At 41.8% G+C, this 22,891-nt stretch overlaps 1 protein-coding gene across 6 annotated transcripts in view; it reads right to left on the bottom strand.

Moving 5' to 3' along the window:
* The window catches only part of SRGAP2 (SLIT-ROBO Rho GTPase activating protein 2), a 239,334-nt gene that overhangs the window by 123,904 nt on the left and 92,539 nt on the right, over positions 1 to 22,891 (bottom strand). For all 6 annotated transcript variants that reach the window (XM_080648555.1, XM_080648556.1, XM_080648560.1 and 3 more), the window contains exon 3: positions 18,374 to 18,566. In XM_080648555.1, the coding sequence (XP_080504681.1) occupies positions 18,374 to 18,566 (193 nt within the window). The remainder of the gene's footprint in view (positions 1 to 18,373; positions 18,567 to 22,891) is intronic.

Here is a 22,891-nt window from a genome sequence, read left to right as displayed (position 1 = left end):
GATCTGGCAGTTAGAAATGTCAATCAAGACCTCATTCTGAAGGGGAAAAAATTAAATCCAAACAAATAAGTAAACCAAATTATATTTCAAACAAATACTATCACCACATTGAAGGTCTGGGGTTGGAGGAGAAGGGCCTAACAACTAAGTTTTGAATACCAGGTTTTAGTCATCAAGGCTGAAAAGAAAAAGAACTCTAAACTAGTAATGAAATTTAGTTATTAGTCTTCTTTTTCAGATGCATGAGCTTGGAATTCTGGAACTACTTTGCGTGCATCTAGGACTGAGCAATTAAATAAATGTATTATAAATAATGGGTGCCAGCTTCTCACTGTCCAGAGAACAAAATTAAAAATATGGAAAGGGGAGAAAACAGAATAAGACATATGGTGTTAAATTGGAATTGAAGAAATCAGTGTGAACTCGTGGTCTTTAATAGAGATACGGATATAGAGAAATGGATGAAGAAGTATGCAATTATGTGTGGGTGCAAATATTTATAGCTATTTACTACTTTTGTCTGCTGAGCAGCACTACAAAAACAATGCTACTCTGATAACAAAGAGCATACTTAGCGTCCATAGTTCCTAAATACCATTGCCCATAAAAGGAACCAGGGCTCCTTGAGGAAATGGCGCCGGAGCTGAAGCAAGGGAAGTACAAGATGGGCCTGGGACATCTTGTTGTGCCAGATGGTAAAGAAGTACCCAGAGCAAGGATACAGAAGCCATCTTGAAGGGAGTCCACTAGCCAAATCTGTGATAATATAAACATTAAAATAAATAAGGATGATAAAGGATTATAACCTATTGAATACGATCAGAATCTATGAGTCCACATTGATATAAACAAATAACCAGACATCTACATGGAGACAGAAAAGCTCTTCTTTACAATAGAATCAAATGTAGAAGGAATGATGGAAACTGGAAAAACTCATGTGGTACCCATCATAATAATTGATTCTAGCAAGGATTATCAATTAATGCTAAAACGAGTGGATGTAAGGTTGCGAGAATTACACAAATTTTACATGGCCTAAAAAAGTATCTCCTAATGTATATGCATTAATTACAAAGCATAAACTAGTATAACTTTATGGTAGAAAAATCTGGCAGATACCACTTTAACCTAATGATCAAAGGTAACATCACTAGTAATGGGATAAATAATCAGCAAGGGGCTCCTGATACGATGCCCTGAGAAGAATAGGACATCACTTCTATGGTATTCCTGCCCAAAGCACATAACCTGAATCTAATTATAAAGAAATATCACACCTGAAATTTACATAATGTTATTTAAAAATGTAACCCCAACACATTTAACTTAAAAATACATCATGAGGTATTGATCTTCTAAACCAGATTCACGAATTCTTGCTTACTACTATCACATGACAAATTAGAAAGCTCCCTTGATTTTTTTGAAGTTCCTTTTATTTTATTGTATTTATTTTTTAAATTGCTTCATAAATAGGCTAAGCAAAGAACATTTTAGTAAGCTAAAAATAATTTCAAAAATAATTTATTCATCATTGGTAGTTCCTGAGAAAATATATCAAACATGGTAATCATCTAACTTAAAATGAGCTAAACGAAGAAGAGCATATTAAAATATTAAGGATAAGCTAGCTTCTTTAAAGCCAGGATGTTGAGAAATAATAAATTCTGTTTGGGGCATAAATAAAATATTGAAATTAAAAGAAATCAGACATTATCAGAAATTTCAAATTAAGGGACAATCTACAAAATAATTGGCCTGAATTGCTCTCCAAAAATGTCAATGCCATGAAATACAAAGAAAGACTTGGAAACCATTCCACATTAAAGGAAACTAAAGAGACAAGACAACTGAATGAAACACATAATCTTGGACTTTCTTTTGCCAAAAAGGAAAATTTTGAAACAAATGGTAAATGTGAATGTCTGGATTATACAATATTATTGTATCGATGTTTATACCCTGCTTTTGATAACTATACTATCATTATGGCAGAGAACAACCAATTTATCCTATATAATAAAAGCCTAATATGCTAAGTGTCTGGTTGTTTGGTCCACTATTCAACCAATCAAAACGTAATATGCTAATGATATGCCAAGGCCGCTCAACTGCTCGCTATGACATGCACTGACCACCAGGGGGAAGACAGTCAACTGGTCCACTAGTCGCTATGACGTGCACTTACCACAAGGGAGCAGACTCTCCAACTGGTAGGTTAGCTTGCTGCTGGGGTCTGGCCTATTGGCACTGAGCGAGACGGGACAGACACACCTTTAAGCACTTCCGCAGTCCCTCCCCAGCTGGCCAACCTCCCGCATCCCTCCCCAGCATCGTCTCCCCAGCACCAGTAGGGTCCCTCAGCCTGGTCTGTGCCCTCTCGCAATCTAGGACCCCTCGGGGGATGTCGGAGAGCCGGTTTCAGCCCGAAGGCAGAACGACCCATCGTTATGACATGCACTGACCACCAGGGGGCAGGCGCTCAATGCAGCAGCTGCCCTGGTGGTCAGTGTGCTTCCACAGGGGGAGCGCCGCTCAGCCAGAAGCCAGGCTCATAGCTGGCAAGTGCAGCAGCGGTGGTGGGAGCCTCTCCTGCCTCCGCAGCAGCACTAAGGATGGCTAAGCCATCAGTCAGACATCTTCCAAGGGCTCCTGGACTGAGAGAGGGCGCAGGCTGAGCTGAGGGGCCCCCCCGCCCCCGACACACACACACACACACACACACACACACACACACACAGTGCACTAATTTCATGCACCAGGCCTCTAGTTTTTAATAAATTCACATTGAAGTAGGTAGAGGTAAAGGGGCTTTATGTCTGCAACTTATGCTCAATTGTCTTACAAAAACAAAATATGTACATTCATGAGTTGTATATAGTGAGAGAGAAGTATAAAGTAAGGGTAGTACTATGGTAATATTTTGGGGCAATCTGGGTAAATGGCATACAGAAAATCTCTGTACTATTTTTGTAACTTTTCTGTCTAAAATAACCTCAAAAAAATGTTTAAAATCCCATTCTGGAAGAAAATAAAAATAAAACATTTCTCCCATCTTTTCTTTGGCAATAAATATATGCTATTCTATGCTAACTTTTTTCATCTAAACCTCCTATCTTCCACATGACACAATGAGCCTCCTAAAGTCAGAGGCTGTGTCCCATACATCTCTGTGACCCTAGTACCTACCAGACATGTTAGTCACTGTTGATAAGGAAGATGGATCCAAGTGTTTATTAATGAATCACATATACTATAAGGAACTAAAAGGGCTACTCAACAATTCTAGCTCCTCAATCTTGAACTCCACATCTTGTCAGAACACATATTAGTACATACATACATATATAAATACATATACAACCTTAAAATATTTCACATTAAATGGTAACCTCGATGAGCTAGATAGTGGTTTATTCTTCTCTGTATATTTAATTTAGTAATTAAGTGAAATTTAATTCCACACTAAGGGCATGGCCTCTTGGTATAGAATAAGTGCTAAATAAATATTTGCTGAAAGAACAAGTAAACCTCACATACCAGGATTGGTATTCACCCAAACTTTCTATGCTAACGCACAAAAGGGCCAGGAGTGGACTTGTTTTTCAGAAAAAAATAATAGCAGAAGGTGTTGTTAGCCCCCCCCAAATAACTAGTGATCTCATCAGAGATTTTTTAAGACAATTCTTTCTGATAGATTGGCCTGAATATAGGCCCAGTCCCCCCAATAAATTACTTTTTTCATTTGATTAAAGTTCTTCTTTAATTTTGTACCAAGAAAGCCTACTAAAGAGGTATTATAGGTTTATTTTTTCCATATTACTTCCCCAAACTATGCTGTAAAATAGGTTTCCTAAGCATTCATCATCTGGCTGAAAACTCAGTGTGTATGTGTGTTTGGGGGCTGGGTGGGGTGGGGATAAAAAAAGAGGCAGCATTGAATTCTTTATAAGCTACATTATCTTCACCCACATCCAATTAATGATTGGAGACCTGGCAAAATCAACATTGAGAATGTACAAGACTAAGGTTAGCATCCAAGACAAAGCCCCTAACAATACCATTTAATCCATATATTATAAGAACCTGAATGGCTTCAGAAGGAGCTAATAGAAGAGACTGGACAGTAAACCTGCCTGAGTATCAGTATGCATGTGTATGCAGGAGTCTGGTAGGGAAGGGCAACATTTCCACCCATAACCAGAGAAAACAGAGGCGTGGGCGTGGGGGAGGTCAACAAATCAGTCTGTATATAAGTAGGGGAACAGGGAGGAGGGCAGAAAGTCAACACACCTAAGAAGCCAAACCTTTCTTAATTGTGCCTGCTTCCTGGATTCACTTGCTGTTTATTCAGAGTTCACTCAATACCCTGTGCTTTGTCAAAGGAACTGTCTGAAGCATCAGTTCCACCTATAACACTGCAGAATCAATTTGGTACAACTTCCTCCTTTTTGCTAAATCCTCGAGATGCTGCCTATAAATTTTTAAGAAAATTTTAGGCATCAACAGAAACCCCCATCCTCACCCGCAGAACCTAGTTATGAACATCTGTTGTTTACAAGGGTTCAGACTAAGAGCTGCCAGACTTGTTCTGCAACCTCTACTTTAACACGGAGGCTGCCAGGGAGGGATGTCTGAATTTCATGCAAGGATGCCCTGTCCCAACTGCTTAAGCAGAAATCTGCAAACACAGCTCAGCATCCTACTGTTAAAGATAATCCTAGTTTGTTTGATTCATTTTCTAATCCTGGTTCTTTAACCAGCTGTAGCTGAGATACGTTAAGAGTCAGAGCTGTGCTCATTGATCCTCCCTGAATCTAAAACCCCAGAGGCAATGAGCCAATGATCAGTAGAGGTGTTTATGGGCAGGAGGTAGCAGAAAGGATGATCCTTTTTCAACTCTGAAAAAATCCAAGCCCTAGTTTTTTCTGATTCTCTCTAAATCCTTCATTAACACTGAGCTCTTCCGATATGACTCTGTTTCTCTTCACAGCACGATACTTCAGTGTGCACAGGAATTAGATATTAAAGTCCTTACTTCAATTAACTTGGGACTAAAACTAATTGAGAATATAACTGTGCTATCTTTTACCTTTCCCTGGCTGAGCCAAGTACGAGTCCCTCCCGAGTACTCCACTTACCCCTCCCTTCCTAGTGACTACTGGAAACTGCTTTAAATGGGGTCCTATTTTTAGATTCATGTGCCCATGCGCACATGTGTTCTTATTATTCTCTCAGTCTGATTTTCCCCATTTCAATTATGAAAGTCCTTATGAAAGAGACTGTCTTTTCTTCTTATCTTATAAACCCTTCCACTTAACACAGTTAGCTCCCAATAAAGATGACATGGCTTTTGCCTTTAAAAGAGGACTGGATTAAAGTCAATTCATTTAATTGGCTGCGAATTCCTGAGAATTAAAGATCCTGCAAATCAGCCACATATTGCTTCCTGTCTCTACTATGCAATTATTATAGGGCTTAGAAAGCAAAGAAATTGAATACTAAAACTCCCCTGCACCCCAAACTGTTGTTAAGGGACAGGATCACCAGGGTCTATGCTCCGGCAACCTGCAATCATGTGGTGTGTCCCGCTGGCATTCCCATGGCCTTGCCCAGGAGACACAGGAAGCCCTCAGCAGTCTCCAACATCCTCCCAACGGCTCAGAAAAGCATGCTTCGCTCCTGCCCTGCCGTCCATCACTCTGCACTCTAAAATGATGATATGAAGCCATTTAGGCAGAAGCGTGGGAGCTTCTTTTTGGCCTCATGAGACAAACGACCCAGTAAACCACAGTCTGCTATGTCCGTGACTGAGGTTTGTACTGCACTGGCCTGTTGGTCTTGATGGTGGCCACTCCAGAAGGCTGAACAGGACTGGCGTTCTTCATTCACCCAGACTGCCAATGGGACCAGGGGGCTCAACACTATATCTTCATGGAATCCCAATGACTTGGCAATTAGTGCTGAATATTGACTCCATGAGGATAAAGAAATTCTAAGACAAATTTCTTCCTCTTGATGATTATAAGCCGGGATCTAAAAGTAGCATGCCAGGGTTAACTACCTGGTTCAAGGTAGTTCATGACACCTTGTAAACATGACACCCTATAAGACAAAACATAGAATTGCTGCGGTTTTTATAGAAATTGGACATACAATTATATAGAGTCACATAATTGCATATTTCCTGCCCAGTGCAGCCATATTATAAAAATCTGGATGGAGGAAGAGTTTGTCACTCAAGAGAGCCCTCAGGGATTGCTGAAGAAAATGAAGATTGACCTATTACCCAGGGCCAGGCTTAAGAATGCTTAACTTTACACAGGGAATAAATAGTAAATCTAATCCACCAAGTTTTTACCTAGTATAGCTATATTCAGTCCCAACTCCTGAGGACAAGAATAGTAGTCACTACTATTTACACTTACTATGTGCGAAGCACTGTCCAAAGGGCTTCAAATATATTAATTTACTTAATCAGCATAACAACTCCACAAAGTAGCTACTATTATTATTCACAATATACAGATGAAGAAACTAAGAACCTTCATCTAAAAATCACACAGCTGGTAAGTGGAAAATCCAGGATTACAAATGCAGGGAATCTGGTCCAGAACCTGGAATCTTAATGCTCTTACTCTTCTCCTTCTCTCATGGTGATAATTACATCAGCTACCTCCCTACTCTTTATTATACTTTTTATATTTTTATTGTTGACACCATGGGCTATGCATATATGTTCTTTGGCTAATCTTTTTACCTTCTTTTATTCAGTCCACCCCCACCACCACCTTCCCCTCTGAGATGTGTCAGGCTGTTCTATGTGTCCATGCCTCTATTTTCATCAGTTTATTTTGTTCATTGGATTCCACATATAAGTGAGATCATATGGTATTTGCCTTTCTCTGTGGCTTATTTCACTTGGTATAATACTCTCCAAGTCCCTCCATGCCATGGCAAAGGGTAAAAGTTCCTTCTTTTTTATAGCCATGTAGTATTCCATTTTTCAGTGTCTAGTAAGTTGTGGACACTACGCTAGTGCTTTATATATACAGGGTGGGGCAAAAGTAGATTTACAGTTGTTTGTATAGAAAATAATTAATGAATAATAAGAGTTAACTCTGGCTCTGGCCAGTGTGGCTCAGTTGGATGGGCATCAACCCCTGCACCAGTTTGATTCCAGTCAGGGCACATGCCCAGGTTGTGGGCTCAATTCCCAGTAGGGGGCATGCAGGAGGCAGCTGACTGATGTTTTACTCTCACATCAAGGTTTCTCTCTCTCTCTCTCTCTCTTTCTTCTTCGCTCTCCCTTCCTCTGTCTCTAAAAAAATGAATTAAAAAAAAGAAAAAGATAAAAGAATAAACTCTGTGTTTTGCATACTCACAACTATAAACCGACTTTGCCCCCACTTTGTATTATATCTAATCCCTAGAACAACTCTTCAGGGCAAGCATTATTCTCCACATTTCATAGATGAGAAAGCTGAAGCTAAACAAGATTGCTCCAAGTCACACAGCTATAAGCAGAAAAGACAGGATTCAGATCCAAATTTGTCTAGCTTAAGGCTCTAAGATTTTTCTACTAAGTCATAAAGCTCCCAAATTGCTTTCAAAATAATTCTTTCTCTGTTCCAAAGACTGACCACCACTCTGTCTTGCTGATCCCCTAAACTAACCTCTGGTGTCTCTTCTATCCTGCTTTTATCCATGTGTGAAGAAACCTCCCAATTTTCTAAAAAGGACCAAACCACCACCTAATGTTCTATATGGACTGGGCAAGTAAAAAGGTCACCAAGGGGCCTTTTGTTAGTTTCTAAACAATTACAGCTTGAGCCATGCCAAAAGGAAGCCAACCCTTGCTCAACACCAGATGCTACATCTGGGCAAAACCTTCCCTAAAGGAACAAATAGCTCCCAAATATGTCCAAAATGAATCAGTGAAACACTAATCCCAGGAAGTAAGGGGTTCCCCCTTCTGGCAGCTTCATCCTTCCTCCTACTTCCCTTCTCAAAGTCAACCCCTACTCAAAGAGGAACTTTGTGGTCCTCCACCCTTTTATGATTTGCAATCACAGCTATAACATGCTCCATGGCCATTTGATTACATTTTTCAATGCAGTTCTATCCTGTGAGACTGATAAACAACTCTGAGCTCAGCTCGAGTGGAAAAATCCATCGGCAATAGGTGACATAACTGCAGATTCTGCGCACATTCAAATATTGGGCCCAAGGCCAAGAACATGGACTCTACAAGAATTTCTCTCTAATTAAGTGTGTACCTAACCTCCCATTGAAAGGAGTATTACAGGTTAAACATCTACCAGATTCCTGAGATACCTAGGTCCTGCTCCCTCACATCCCTTCCAGTAGTTACACAACTCATAACCAGCCCAATAAGCAGGTTTACTTTCCAGGGGTATCTTCTTTTTGTTTTGTTTTTTAAATATATTTTTTACTGATTTCAGAGAGGAAAGAAGGAGAGAGAAATATCAATGATGAGAGAGAATCATTGATTGGCTGCCTCCTGCACACCTCACACTGGTGATCGAGCCCACAACCCAGGCATGTGCCCTGACCAGGAACCGAACCATGACCTCCTGGTTCATAGGTCGACACTCAACCACTGAGCCATGCCAGCCGGGCCCATGTGTATCTTCTTAACGGATTGCTAATGTAATGTTAGTGAGAATAGGATATTGTCTTATTCCTATCCCCAGTATTTAGCTCAATGACTAGTACATGATTAGATTCCCCCAAATGTATACTGAATGAATGCATAAATAAATGTATCTTTTAAATCCCTTTTCACTTTCTGCAATCTGGGTACCACGGACAATACAAAGAATGTCTCCCTTTTCCGCACTAAACCCTTACTGTTGGAAATCAAACATTTCCACAGCCTCAACCATCACCTCTCTATGAACAGGCCCAAATCTCTACCAACAGCCCAGACTTGAGCCCTGAATACAGCTCAGATCTCTAGCCCTGAATACAGTCATTCATTTTTTGTCAATTATTGAAATTTTCAGCCTCAGTATCCTTCTAATATCTTAAACTTAACACTTCAAAACCAAATTTCTCATAGTCTAACCCAGTGGTCAGCAAACTGCGGCTCGCGAGCCACATGCGGCTCTTTGGCCCCTTGAGTGTGGCTCTTCCACAAAATACCACGTGCGGGAGCGCACATACAGTGCAATTGAAACTTCGTGACCCATGTGCAGAAGTTGGTTTTCGGCTCTCAAAAGAAATTTCAATTGTTGGACTGTTGATATTTGGCTCTGTTGACTAATGAGTTTGCCGACCACTGGTCTAACCCTTCAAAAACAACTCATTCTCCTAACTTCAGTATTTCTATTAAAGGCACCATTAATCTACCAGTCGCCCAAGTCCAAAAGAAACTTCACAGCCTTCTTTCTTTCCTGCTTCCAGGCTCATTTGAAACCTGAATCCCATCAGTCAGCAAGTCCTGTAGATTCTTCCTGCACCAGGTGTTTTCCATCTGTCTCTAGACTATAAGCTCCAGGAGCGCAGGGGGCGGAATCTGTCTTGTGTGGCATGTGTCTGGCACATGGTAAGAGCACAGTACATATTTGCTAAATGGACTGAAGGATCGATTTCTCTTCTTTTCATTCCTACCATCCCACCCTAATTTAGATCTTTATTATCTACTGTGGCAACTGGTTTCAATGAATCAAGTTTCTTGTCATTTAGCAAATTATGACCCTAAGGTTAAGGTTAATCTTCCTTAAGCAGGGTTCATACCTCCACTTGGACATTAGCTGTTCAGATCTTCAGTGGTTTCCGTTTCCAGTATCTATTCTTAGAGCCAAATCTCTTAGACAAGACTCAAGGCCCTCCAAAGCATGATCCTATCTACCTTTGTCCAATTTCTCCAGATACACTTGTATGTCAGCCAAACCAGTCTACTCCCTGTACCCTAAAGGTGTTTTGTACTTTCTTCCTGCTGTGCCCTTCTTGCCTATAACATTCCCTCTTTCTCCATCTGTCAAAATCCTATTCATTTTCTTCAGTCTGATTCAAATCCCATTTCCTCCCTGAAAGTTTCCGAACCATACCTTTCTGTAGCACACACTTGGAACTTACCATATATTGCCTTATACTGAAGATCTGTTTTATGCATTCAGGTATAATTTATCTCTGACTAGATTATAAATTCATATGAGAAAGAACCACCACTTCTACTTCTCTGTATCTCTCTCCTCTAAGAGTCAAGACTCAAGAACAATAATACTTTTTAAATGTTCAAAAAAAATATTTGTTGTTGAGAAGGAAAAGCTGTAAGAAAGAAAAGATGTTGGCAGAGGGCTATAAAGTAGCATAAGGTCTCTGTAAGGAACACAGCAGGATATCAATGCAGGCATATTCCTCTAAAAACTCAACAGAAAAAAGACAATAATCTCAAAATAAAAGCACTGAGCTATTAAAAAGAGATCAAAACCAAGTGAGCTATGACTGAAAAGTAATTTATGTAAAAAACAGCCAGCACATTATCAATTAGAGTCCTGCTGGGCAATATTAACACAGATTCCACTTAAAAGAGACAATCAAAGACTCAGCAACATATAGGAATACATTTATACTCCTCAAGGAGCCAAAGAAAATGCAAGAACATCTTCCCTAAGAAGAATTCCTACCCTTACAAAATATTATTTCTGCTTTTAATCAAACCAGGCAGATAGAATTTCAGATATTAACAGGATCCTCCCACAATTCAAAGGGATGGAGGAAGCCATCTTACCTATCTTAAACAAAGCAGAATAAGGTAGAATCAAATAATCGCTATAGTTCTAGCTGCAGCATCTCTCCCTCTTTCTATGGGGGAGAGGGAAGAGAAGGAACGTGATGGGACCACAGGGTCAGACTGCACAGCGGAGTCAGAGCTGTGTATGCTTTAATGAGGGGATCTGCACTGAGCACAGTGTGGGAGAATACAAAAGGTGAGCAAGAGAAAAGCAGAATAGGAAGCAAAGCCAAAGAGTGACAGGGTAATGGCTACCAGCATAAGAAATTGTCTAAAAGAGGAGGAAAAAAACAATTCAGCAACATGTGTCCCTAAACAAAGTCATTTGGGGGACAGGGGAAATGGGTGGGAAAGATGAAGGGATTAAGAAGTACAAATTGGTATTTACAGAATAGTCATGGGGACATAAAATATAGCATAGGGAATATAGTCAATAATACTCTAATAAACTATGTATGGTGTCAGATGGGTATGAGACTTATCAGGATGACTGATCACTTAGTAAGTTGTATAATGTCTAATCACTGGGGTGTACACCTGAAACTAATATAATATTGCATGTCAACTGTAATTGAAAAATAAAAAATGATTTTTTAAAAACTGTAACAGAACACCCAACTTAACCCAGTATAAGAGGCTGAAATCTAGCCAGGGTGAAAACTGGCCTGAAAAAGGGTGGGGCAAATCCATGTGGACTGACTTCGGCCTTGGCCACCCTACGCCGTCCCAAGTTGAATAGTTTCCATGTTCCTGAGATGCGTCTGTCCAGAGCTGCTGCTGGCAGCTGCTCTCCTGGCAACACAGGGAGACAAATTCATGGCATTGCTGGGCCAACAGCTGCTACAGCTCTGGGGGAGGTGACGAGTGCCCGCTGAGATGCTCTGGGCAGAGAATGAACTATTCTAGGGACCCGCCCGAGAGTCAGCAAGACCCAGGCTACTCTTCACCGGTGAATGAAAATACAGTACAACTGCCACTCCAGAGACCCTGGAAACCCACAACCCTTTTGCTGTCCCAGCTTTTTTGACTTCACTTGCTCCTTGCCCTTACATCTGGCCCACTTTCCTATTTCCAAGAGCACGACTTCAGTTTAGGCCTACATTAACCTTAGGCCAACTGCCAGACCCTCCATTTCACAGGTCTCCTTCTGTGTCTCTGCTCCAATTGATCTTATGTGCTGTTGCCATAGTTACCTTTCCAAAGCACAGCCATAATTATGTTCCTTACTCAAAAACTATCAATAACTCTCCCATGCATACTGAGTAGACCCTAAACCCTGACACCTAGCATTTATAGACCACTGTAACTGGTCCCTCACAATTTTTCAAGGCTTATTTTACTATTGCATTTATTATTTCTTTCCTTACCCAAACAGACAAGTTACCCATCAACCTTGTCTTTCCCAACTGTTATCAACAGTTTTCTCTGTCCAAATTCTTCCTCCACCATCTTTTTATTCTCTCTCTACAACTTTTGCATTGTCTCAATTGAATTAAGCTTAAAGGGCCAATACTGAGCATTGGCACTCTTATTTTTTCATTTTCCATCCATTGAACTTCACCTCCACACAGACCTCTCTAGACCCCAGCCTGAATAAACCTCTCTTCTCTGTGCACTTATGGCACTTTGAGTAGATGGGGGGGCCATGGTCTTTCATACATCTGCCCTCTTACACATCACAGACAATGTGGCAGAGGCTGCTAATAGCGCCCCCGCTGTTTCCCCTTCTTCTGTATTAATAGAAACTCTATTTTCAGGTCAACCGGAATAGTAACTACACTTCTCAGCTCCCTTGCAGCTCAATATAACCATGTGACTAAGTCTGGCCAGTAAAATATGAGATGAAGAAATGTATGTGCCACTTCCAGATTGCACATTAAAAGAGTAAGGATGTAGCCCTAACTGGTTTGGCTCAGTGGATAGAGCGTCGGCCTGCGGACTGAAGGGTCCCAGGTTCGATTCCGGTCAAGGGCATGTACCTTGGCTGCGGGCACATCCCCAGCAGGAGGTGTGCAGGAGGCAGCTGATTGATGTTTCTCTCTCATCAATGTTTCTAACTCTCTATTCCTCTCCCTTCCTCTCTAAAAAAAATCAATAAAAAAAATATATATATAAAAATCAATAAAAACTTTAAAAAAAAAAAAAAAAAAGAGTAAGGATGTATCTGCCCCCTCCCTTTTGCCTTTCCTACTGGCTGGAATGGGGACATGGTGGCAGTGAGCCATCTTGAGTCATACAGACAAGGGCAACACTCTCAGGATGGAATGATGAGGCTGACACAGCCCTGGATGGCTAATGCCCAGACTATTACACAAGAAAAATCAACCACTATCTTGTGTATGCCATTATTATTTGGGGTCTATTATAGTAGCACACGCTATATCCTATCCAAAACAGCCATGTCTAAAAAGCCTTTCTGGACCAAAAATGTTGACTTTTTAGTTGCTAACAAGTGGTTCAAGTTTGGCCTGGTGATGCTGCCTGCCAAGTGCCACTTCAGTTTTAGTAGCAGAGTTGTCTCTGTGCAGTGAATGCTTGTGCGTGCAAACATCAGAGTACCTGCTTCCCTTCTGCAACACAGAGATGTGGAAATTGGAAAAATGAAAGTGCTATTTACTAGTGTTGCATTGAGAAGTAGTCTCATCACTGTATTAATAAGACAAGGGTAGACAGAAATCATCAGCAACTCTTCAGGTGCTCACTGGACTTAGGCAGGCATACCATGGGTTTAAGCGTGGCAAAAAGAAAGACCAGGTACAAAAACCTGAAAGTACATCGGGTAAAGTATATATGATTCAGAATTTCACATAAATACTTAGAGCAACAGAACCCACCCACTCCACCTAAAACTGTGGTTTGACATTCAACCATTGGACTTTTCTGTACATTATGTACGAAAGTGGGATGTTGCCTGGACTCTCTTACTGAGCTTCTCACCATCTTGCCTGTATTCAATACATTTGTGTGTATTTCTCACTTCCTTCTAATCGGCTGAGACATTGGGTGACTTCTGACCATATGAAATTGCCACTATGTGACCATTTTTGACCTATAAAATCTAGCAATTTCATTACACTCTGATGAATTAAAAGCTCTTGGGATTGAGGCTCATTTTAGTCATCTTCACATCTCTCACAATGCCTTCTACATGGAGGAGTATCTGTAAGAAATTGATGGATTAACTTTTACAGATTTTCTAGTTCCACCAGACAACATTATCTGACCTTAGACTTTTATCCTTTTATGCTAAAAAAAAACACATCTCTCCCTCTCTCCTTCCTCTTTCCCTCCCCGCCCCTTCTAGTAATAACTTATACTGAGTGGTCAGGTTATTATGATCTCTGAATGCATAATAATCTGGCCACCCTGTGTGTGTGTGTGTGTGTGTGTGTGTGTAATATATATATTAGAGGCCCGGTGCATGAATTCGTGCATGGGTGGGGTCCGGCCAGCCTGGCCAGGGGGAGGGGACATGGGCGGTTGGCCGGCCTGCCTGCTGGTCAAACTCCTGGTAAAGGGGACAATTTGCATATTAGCCTTTTATTATATAGGATATACACTGAGTGGCCAGATTATTATGTGTTCAGAGATCATAATAATCTGGCCACTCAGTGTATATTCCTCCCTAACATTGGTTGTGCCCGAGCCTTGGGTCCTGATTTAAGCTCTTTGTTCTTCTCTTTCTCTTCTCTGAGTTCATATACTTTCATACCTACCATAATCAGTTTATACTGAAGATTATGCTAGCTATTTTAAATTATAACTTCTTATTTCAGAAGTACAACCTTCCATCTGGATGTCTGAGGACCTCCCACTGTCCCAAAGCCAACATGTCCAAAGTCGGCTCACCATTCACAAGAGGATTTTCCTGAACATTCTACTTTTATCGTAGATGACATAATTCTTCTAGGTTGCCAAGTTAGAGACACTGGTCACCTCTGGCCATTACAGTTCTTTACCCAAACAATTATCCAGTCTTGTTCAGTTTCTAGAATACTTCTTGAATATATTCCTTCCCCTTCATTCTTTTTTGCTATCACACTGTGCCTGGATTACTTCCCCCTCCCCCCAAACCTCCATCTTGGCCTTCTCTGACATAAAAATGCATTCTTCTACATCTTTCTCATGTAGCTGTCCCCATGCAAGAACTCAGAGAGCTCACTACCCCACCACCATATCAAATCTGAACTCCTCTGCTTGTCTGTCAAAGAGCTACTATTTGGTGTCTACTTATCTAACCTTGTCTTCCACTGCTTTTGAAAAATATCTGTGTTCTCAAAATACTTTGCTCACACTTCTATTAAAGGCCTTTTCACATTATGTTGTCTACATGTCTCTTCTGTAAGCCAAGGTTCTAGAGCTTAATCTCCATAGGAATCAGAACAGAGCACAGTACCCAGTAGGTATTTATAGGGGTTTATTGAGTAAGTAGATTGTTACTCAGGATAAGATCAGACAGGAAGTTATTAAAGTAAATTAGCCATAATGTGACAGCAAAAGGACTGGAGAAGTCTCCCTCTTACAAGTTGTTGTAACACCTTGTACTTTAGTTTCGTGACACTTACTTCAACTCATCTAATTGTGCGATTTGTTTAATGCTGCTTCCTCATTCTACTGTTAAGTGCCATGTGGAAGACTCAGTGGCTTATTCACTACTGTATCCCAAGGCGCAATGTCTGGCCTAAAGGCGTTCAAGGAATGTGTAGTGGACATTTGTTGAATGAATGTATTAGAATCTCCTTTTAACGAAGCTGGATTCCTTACTAGTCCCTATACCCCATTTACCACCAAACATTCCTACTTCCTTTCGCCTATAATATTGTTCTCTACTACACAAATCTTTAAAGCCTAACCTAAAATCTCACTTGCTTCTAGAAAACTCTCCTGACTATTCTAGACCCTTTATCTATCTCTGATAATTTATCCCTGACCTCTTATCACATCTATATTCTACAGAAAACTAATGATCTCTTAATAAGATCATTATTATCTTATCCTTTAATTGCTTCCTGTATTAAAAAATATTTTCTCTACAAGAAATGGCCCCCTCTGGATACAAACAATAAACTTCTCTTATATCTTCCAATACCTGTACAATATGAAGCATATAGCTGACCCTCAATAACTACTCACTGGTTGAGGGGAAATGAGGCCAGGAACCGGGTTTATCAGGAAAACCATTCTTCCAGCCTTGGAGAAAACACCTTATTCTTTGTTGTTGTTTTAATTAAATCTTTATTGTTAAAAGTATTGCATATGTCTCCCTTTTTCCCCCATTGACCCCTTCTAACCCACCCCCACCCTCACCCCCTAACACCTTATTCTTTGTATGTGATCTTAATCAGAGCAATTCAGATTATTTAAAGAATAACATGTCTGTACCTTAATTTGTAGTAAATATGTCCTTAAACAGAGAATATGATATACTAGTAAAAATAAAATGATATTTTAAACTTAGGAGCAGGTTATTAACAGGATAAATCCAACTTTGAATCATTTTTCTTAAAGCAAATGATTTCTACACCAAATCTTCATTTATCACATACTAAAATAACATTTTATTCTCTCAGGACTGCTTACCACAAAGAGAACAGGACTTGGGAAAGATAAGGGACTCTGAGGATAAAACATCTGGAGGAAATTCTCATTCTGGCTAAACTGCGAGTGTCACAAGTTCTCCTCATTCTTAGCCTCATATCATTGCTCAGAGCTAGCTTATAAAGGATATTTGTTTCCCAAATTATTAAGGCAATAAAAATAGAAAACAGGAGAAGACATATTTGGCATTAATTCTTAAATTCATTCATTCATTTACTCATCCAATAATATTTAGTGAGCATCAGTTTTATACCTCATATTATGCCAGGCACTGTGGAAGACTGAAAGATGAATTAGAAAAGTTTATTCAGATCACTAAGAGAAAATAATATAAGACAGACAGTGCTGAAGTGTCCTAATAAAAGAACAAATAAAATGCTGTACAAAGAGGAAGAACATTCTTTTATTCTGGGAGAGTTAGAAAAGTTTCTTAGAACAGGTTGCATCCAAGATGGACCTTAAAATATGGGTATGGCTCAGACATGCAGAGATGTGAAGAATGGGCACATAGGCTCAAATAACAGGATGAGCAAAGGCCCACTGGAGTTAACGTTCTACTTGGCAAAGGTACTGTGGAGCAGAAACAGGAAATAAGGTTGGATGATGTAGAGGGGCTTGAGAACCAAGCCAAGGAGTCTTCACCTTTGTGAATAGAGCAGCAATTCTCAAATTTTTACGTGCACACAAATCACCTGGGGATCTTGTTACAGTAGATCTGGGGTGGGACCTGAGTTTCTGAATTTCCAACATCCTAGGTGGTGCTGATATTGGAAGACCAAACCTTGAGTATCAAGACCATAGATACATAGACAGTGGGGAGCCACTGCACAGAGAAACTGCCTGATCTCCAGTGTGTTCCAGGAAAACTAAATCTGAAAACAGTGGGTCAGGCAGATTGGAAAGGAGAGAAGCTATAGACTGTGGTCTTCAGCACTGATCGTCCATTAGATCAGCTGGGAAGCTTACACCAAGGCCCTACTCCCAGAGATTCTTATTTAATTGGTCTGGAGTGGGGCCCAGATTTCAGCATTTTTAAAAGTTCTCCAGGGAATTTTAATGTGCAGTTGGGGCTGAGAACCTTTACTGTAGATGATACAGTAAATATTGTAATCACTCAGGCAAAGATGATAATTTAAACTAGGGCAATAGCAGTGAGAACAGAGTGGAGGGGGCAGTGGTATAAATGTAGAAGAAATAGACTTTAGCAACTATCTGGGCAGCAATATAGAAGTATGGCTGCAACATCATTCATTTCTTCTCATTAAAGACAGTTTGGTGAAATGGTTAAGAGTACAGGCTCTGGAACCAGACGGGCTGGGTTTAAATTCCAGCTCTTTATTAGGGTGTGTGTGTGTGTGTGTGTGTGTGTGTGTGTGTACACTGGGCACGTTCCTTAACCTTTTTATGATTTAATTTTCTCACCTATAAATTGGGGATATAACAATAACCAACATATGGAGTTGTTGTGGAGATTAAGTGCATTAACATATATGTAAAGCCTTTAGAACCATGCTTGGCACATAGGAAGAGCTATGAAAATGTGTGTTGTTATTATTAGCAATAGAGGCCCGATGCACGAAATTTGTGCAAGAGTAGGTCTTCCTTCCCCCGGCTGCCAGCACCGGCTTCCCTCTGGCACCCGGGACCCGGGCTTGCCTCTGGCTGCCACCTGAGACCCAGGCTTTCCTCTGGCCGCCAGCAGGCACCTGGGCTTCCCTCGCAGCTCCGGCTTCATCCAGAAGGTCGCCCGGAAGGACGTCTGATCTAATTAGCATATTATGCTTTTATTATTATAGATGGTTCATCATCTATTCTGATCTCTCCAGGGTGTTGAGCTGCATGTAAGGCTGATCTGGAAAAGTCCTTGAAGGCTCTCAACCCTCAGCCAATTTGAAGTCATAGGGTTACCTATTTCATAAATCCAATTGGATCTAGGTGGCATACCCTGCCTCCCTCCATCCCAGACCCCATTCCCAAGGTCTCTAAAAGTAATAGCCAAGGAGTTCCTACTTGAATTGCTGGTCCTTGGTGCTGCGTGTCTTGGCCAGGAAGCGCTCTGCCAGCTTTTCCAGGTTGCGGGAGTAGTCCATCTCAATCTCAGCCTTCTTTCGGAAGAAGTCCTGGAGGTCCTGCAACAGCTGCACCCGGAGCTCACACTGCTGGTCCAGGCATTTCATCTGCTCTGTGAGCTGAGCGCGGATCTCTGCAACAACAAAAGACAAGATAGTCATACAGAGTTCCCTAAAGGGAACCATACAGGCCAACATTTACCCCTTCCTTTTACTTGTACCCTGTCCTGGGGGGCTGGGGGAGAGGAAGAGGAGGAGAAGGAGGAGGGGGGGGGAGGAGGAGGAGGAGGAGGAGGAGGAGGAGGAGGAGGAGGAGGAGGAGGAGTGGGGGAGGAGGGGGAAGAGACTATTGAAAAACACTGGAACCAAAAATCTGCTGAATCATTTAAGAGAACGTGATTATTAGACATAATATTCACAGCTACCATTTATTGAACAATTTACTGTGTTTCTGGCAATGCCAGAATTTGGGCTCTCTTCTGGCAAAAAGCCCAATGAATATTCTCCCAACCATTCTGTTGGGTAGGTACTACTTTCATCCCCATTTTAAGATGAGGAAACTGATTCTTAAAGGAGTCAAATGATTAGATTCAAACCCAGAAAGACTGACTTTAGAGCCCAAGTTCCTACTTGTTATACTTTTTCTGCATCTTTGTGAATTAGAGTGAGGATCAGGATATTTTAATAGAGATAGAAAGGGCCCTGCCCAAGGTCAAATAGTGGCAATCAAGAATGAAACAAGCACCAGATCTTCTAGGCAAGTAAACCATCTCCTGTCAAACAGATTCCATAGTTTCCAATATCACAGAATGTAAATCAGCCTTCAAGAAGTTGATATTTTTCACCAACAAATATCACTCATATCTCTGTTGCTTCACTCCCACTGATGCTCAGAACTCCTGCTTCGTCAAAGCTAGAAATATTCTGGGTAAGCTCCAGCTTGGCAGATTTCTGCCTGGCCAGAGTCCTCGTACAGGGCTAACAAACACCCTCTCTGGAACTGCAACAATGATTGCTCCAGCTGCAACCAGATCTGCCTCAAATGCAACACTGCATTTGTTACTGACAGGAGACCTGGCACCCAAAGGAAGCAGCTTGCCAAAACCAGGCTGCTTGTCAGCTCAGAGAAGACCTGCAGTGCGGATCCTGCTGAAGTTATGTCCCAATCCCCATCTGAGTAAATAACAATGGAGCCATTTCTTTCATCCCTTTGCCCTCCAAGCCTGCTCAGCTCAGTGCATTAGGATGTGACAGTCACTCCAACCCCAGGAAAAAAGAGTACCCATATTATTATGCCTTTCCTTATACATGCTCCGAATTCATTCCCAGATAGTAGAGCTGTAACTATGTTTTCTGTCTATGCTGTGTAATGCATGGAGCTGGAGGATCTACAGTTTTCATCTGAGCTGTGGATAAATCAGAGGCAAATCTAGCATCAGGGCTATGATGTTGAAAGGTACGCCAAGCACTCCTTTAATGAAGGAATGAGGAATGGGTAAATGGTGCATTTAGCTTTCCCTAAAGTAGGTAGAGGTTCATAATCTATCCCCATCTTCATTTTGTTACTCTTTTCATAGATACTAGGATGTAGCAAAAGTATCTGATCCTTTATGGGTCATCTTAGGTGATCTGCAAGTGCCATTCTCACCCTCTTCATCCACACGCCTCCCCCTTGCCAACCACCATGCCAACCAGGTCTGCAGTAACCTCACCTGAACTGAAACTGAGCACCGTAGGATTGTTTCAAGCAGACAGAATGCTGTGCAGAAAAGCCACGTACCTCATCACTCATCAAAGCTCTCTTGTTCTGTGTTTTTATGGGAGTCTGATTACAAGGGTGTTGAGGGGGACGATTCGCAGAGGGCATGTCAGGCATACGGTTCTTGCCAGAGATTTCTGGGCCTCTATTTTTTTTTTTTTTAAAGAAACTGCTTTTTAAAATATATATATTTAAGATTAACATTTTTTTATTTTGTTAATCCTCACCCAAGGATATTTTTCCATTGATTTTTAGAGAGAGTGGAAGGGAGGGGGAGAGACACAGAGAGAGAAACATCAATGTGAGAGAGACACATCCACTGGTTGCCTCCCGCATAGGCCCAACTAGGGCTGAAATCGAGCTTGCAACCAAGATACATGCCCTTGACCGGAATCGAACCTGGGATCCTTCAGTCCAAAGGCTGATACTCTATCCACTGAGCCAAACCAGCTAGGGCAATTTCTGGGCCTCTCAAAGGCAACAGCCCTTTCCTACAGGCATCTGTACCTTTCCATCTATTGACAGATAGAGGTCGTAGTCATTGGGTGGGCAGAGAGGACATTTATTGATATTACTTACAACTGATCCATTCAATAAGAATCAGGGCGAAAAGCTACCTTTTTGGGTGAAACGGTACCCCGTCAATACCAGATGTGTAAGAGGATGTGGATGGGCAATGGGGCTATCAGGCCCTTCGGAGTCACCTGTAATTCATTTAAGACTTTGCATCAATAACCTCACTAACCATGGAAGTGGAAAGAAACATGGTAGCATGGATGATGCCCACCCTCCACCACAGAAAGAGGGAGCTAGGCAAATTCCCTTGATACCCATGAAGTTCCAGAGGTAGACCACTCCAAGGCTGTCCTATGCAAGGAACCAGCACTTCAGAGGAGGCTTCTGAGATATGCAAATTAATTTAAGCAGCCCCCCAAGCACATACAGCCAGCAGAGCATTCCACCCTGACTTTCTCAGGTGCCTCAATGAGTGAGCAGCACAACACAAAGTGATCCTACTTGTGCTCTAGTCCAGCAGTCACCAACCAGTGGTCCGCGGACCACTGATGGTCCATGAGGTCCAAAAGGTTGGCGACCGCTGCGTCTAGTCCAAACGTGGCTCTAAGGGCCTAAATCACTCATCAGCTAGAAGATGGAAAAAGGGACATTCTAGGGGGGGGAGCCAAAAGTGACCCATCAGGCATCCTTCCAGGCCCTAAAGGAAAGGGAACATGTATGTGTTCACTGAGCACCCTTTATATAGATCATCTCATTTAATCTTCACAACTAGGCCCTAAATTATCCCCAATTATCCTGATTGCACAGATGAGAAAACTGAAGTGAGCCTCGTGAAGTAATTTACAAAAAGATCATACAATTAGGTGCAAGTGGGGCTGAAGCTAAATTAAGGTTTGTCTGACTTGTCAAAAAAGTTGGTCCTGGGGCAAGGAGACAAGAAGAACAGAACATGAGTCTGGAGTAGCTGAAGGTATTTCTGCGTAAATCACAGTTTCTATAGCTCTCACCCTGGAACGTTCCCTTCCCCACTTTCCAGTTGACAGGTGATTCAGTCAGTAACAGAAGTGGAAGAGGATGTGGAGGGAAATGGGGCTATCACAGAGTCAAGTATGGACTAGCCCACTGACTCACTAACTAAAGCCACATTTTGGTCAGTCCCCAACAGGGCTGGATCCTTCCCTGCTTCCTGAATCTACTCTACAGGGCAGCTTTGGAGGAAGCGCTTTCCTTGTCCTGTGAGCTCACCCTGAGGTCTGCCAGTAAGCCCAGGAGGCAGAGAAAGTGAGAAAGCAATATCCCCATCCCTGAACCAGGAAAAGAAGAATGCATCTCTGCTAACAGATACCACCTGCCACTGGAGTAGATCTGCGATTTGACACCACTGAGCACCTCCCTCCCCCACAACCTGCCTAGAAAGAGAGGCCTGTCTGGCTTCCATTCTCAGAGCACCCACCCAGACATTTAAGGGAGACTACAACCTCCCCCATCTCCAGGCTGCAGCCCTAAGACAGAATAGCTGCTCTGTCCAAGGTAAAATGTGCTGCTTCAGGTTTTTGCTGCCGCTGCAAAGACAAACAATGGTACCCAAGAAGGCAGCTGTGCCAGCCCCAGTCATCTGTCCATGCACATAAGGGGCAGGAAACAATAGGCCACTGAATGCCAGCACGTCTGGGCCATGTGCCCAGACTGGAGGCCTCTCTGCACCCTGACCTACCCACAAACTATAAGGGCAGAAAGAAGAAAGGGGCAATTTATAAAAACATGAAGGAATTCCTCAGTTCCATTGTGTGCTCAGGCAAGTATGCACATACACATGTGTGTACACTCAAAGACACGCACACTCACACCACCCACACTATGTTCCACTATAACAACTCAAGAAGCCTTTACAAATCCAGTTATAGCTGGATGAGAGTTCCTGGGAGGGGTGAAGGGGTCCTTACCAGTTCTGTCCTAGAACTACATGGGAAGAAGTCAAGCTCTCGGTTTCCAGAAGCAGCTATATCTCAGGGCATTAATGAAGCCAAAGTACAAAGATCACCATGAACTACCTGGAGTGATCAAGGACCTGCCACACCAACAATCATGTAGACACTAATTATAAAACATGACAAAAAATGACCTCCCCTGGGCACCTAACACAGCCCATTTATTCAGGAACTCTTTGCTGAGCCCCTACTGTAT

This window comes from Plecotus auritus, assembly GCF_963455305.1.
Source record: "Plecotus auritus genome assembly, chromosome: 12".
NCBI classification, from domain to species: domain Eukaryota; kingdom Metazoa; phylum Chordata; class Mammalia; order Chiroptera; family Vespertilionidae; genus Plecotus; species Plecotus auritus.
Note: the sequence above shows the minus strand (reverse complement) of the source record. Positions and strands in the feature narration are given on the sequence as shown.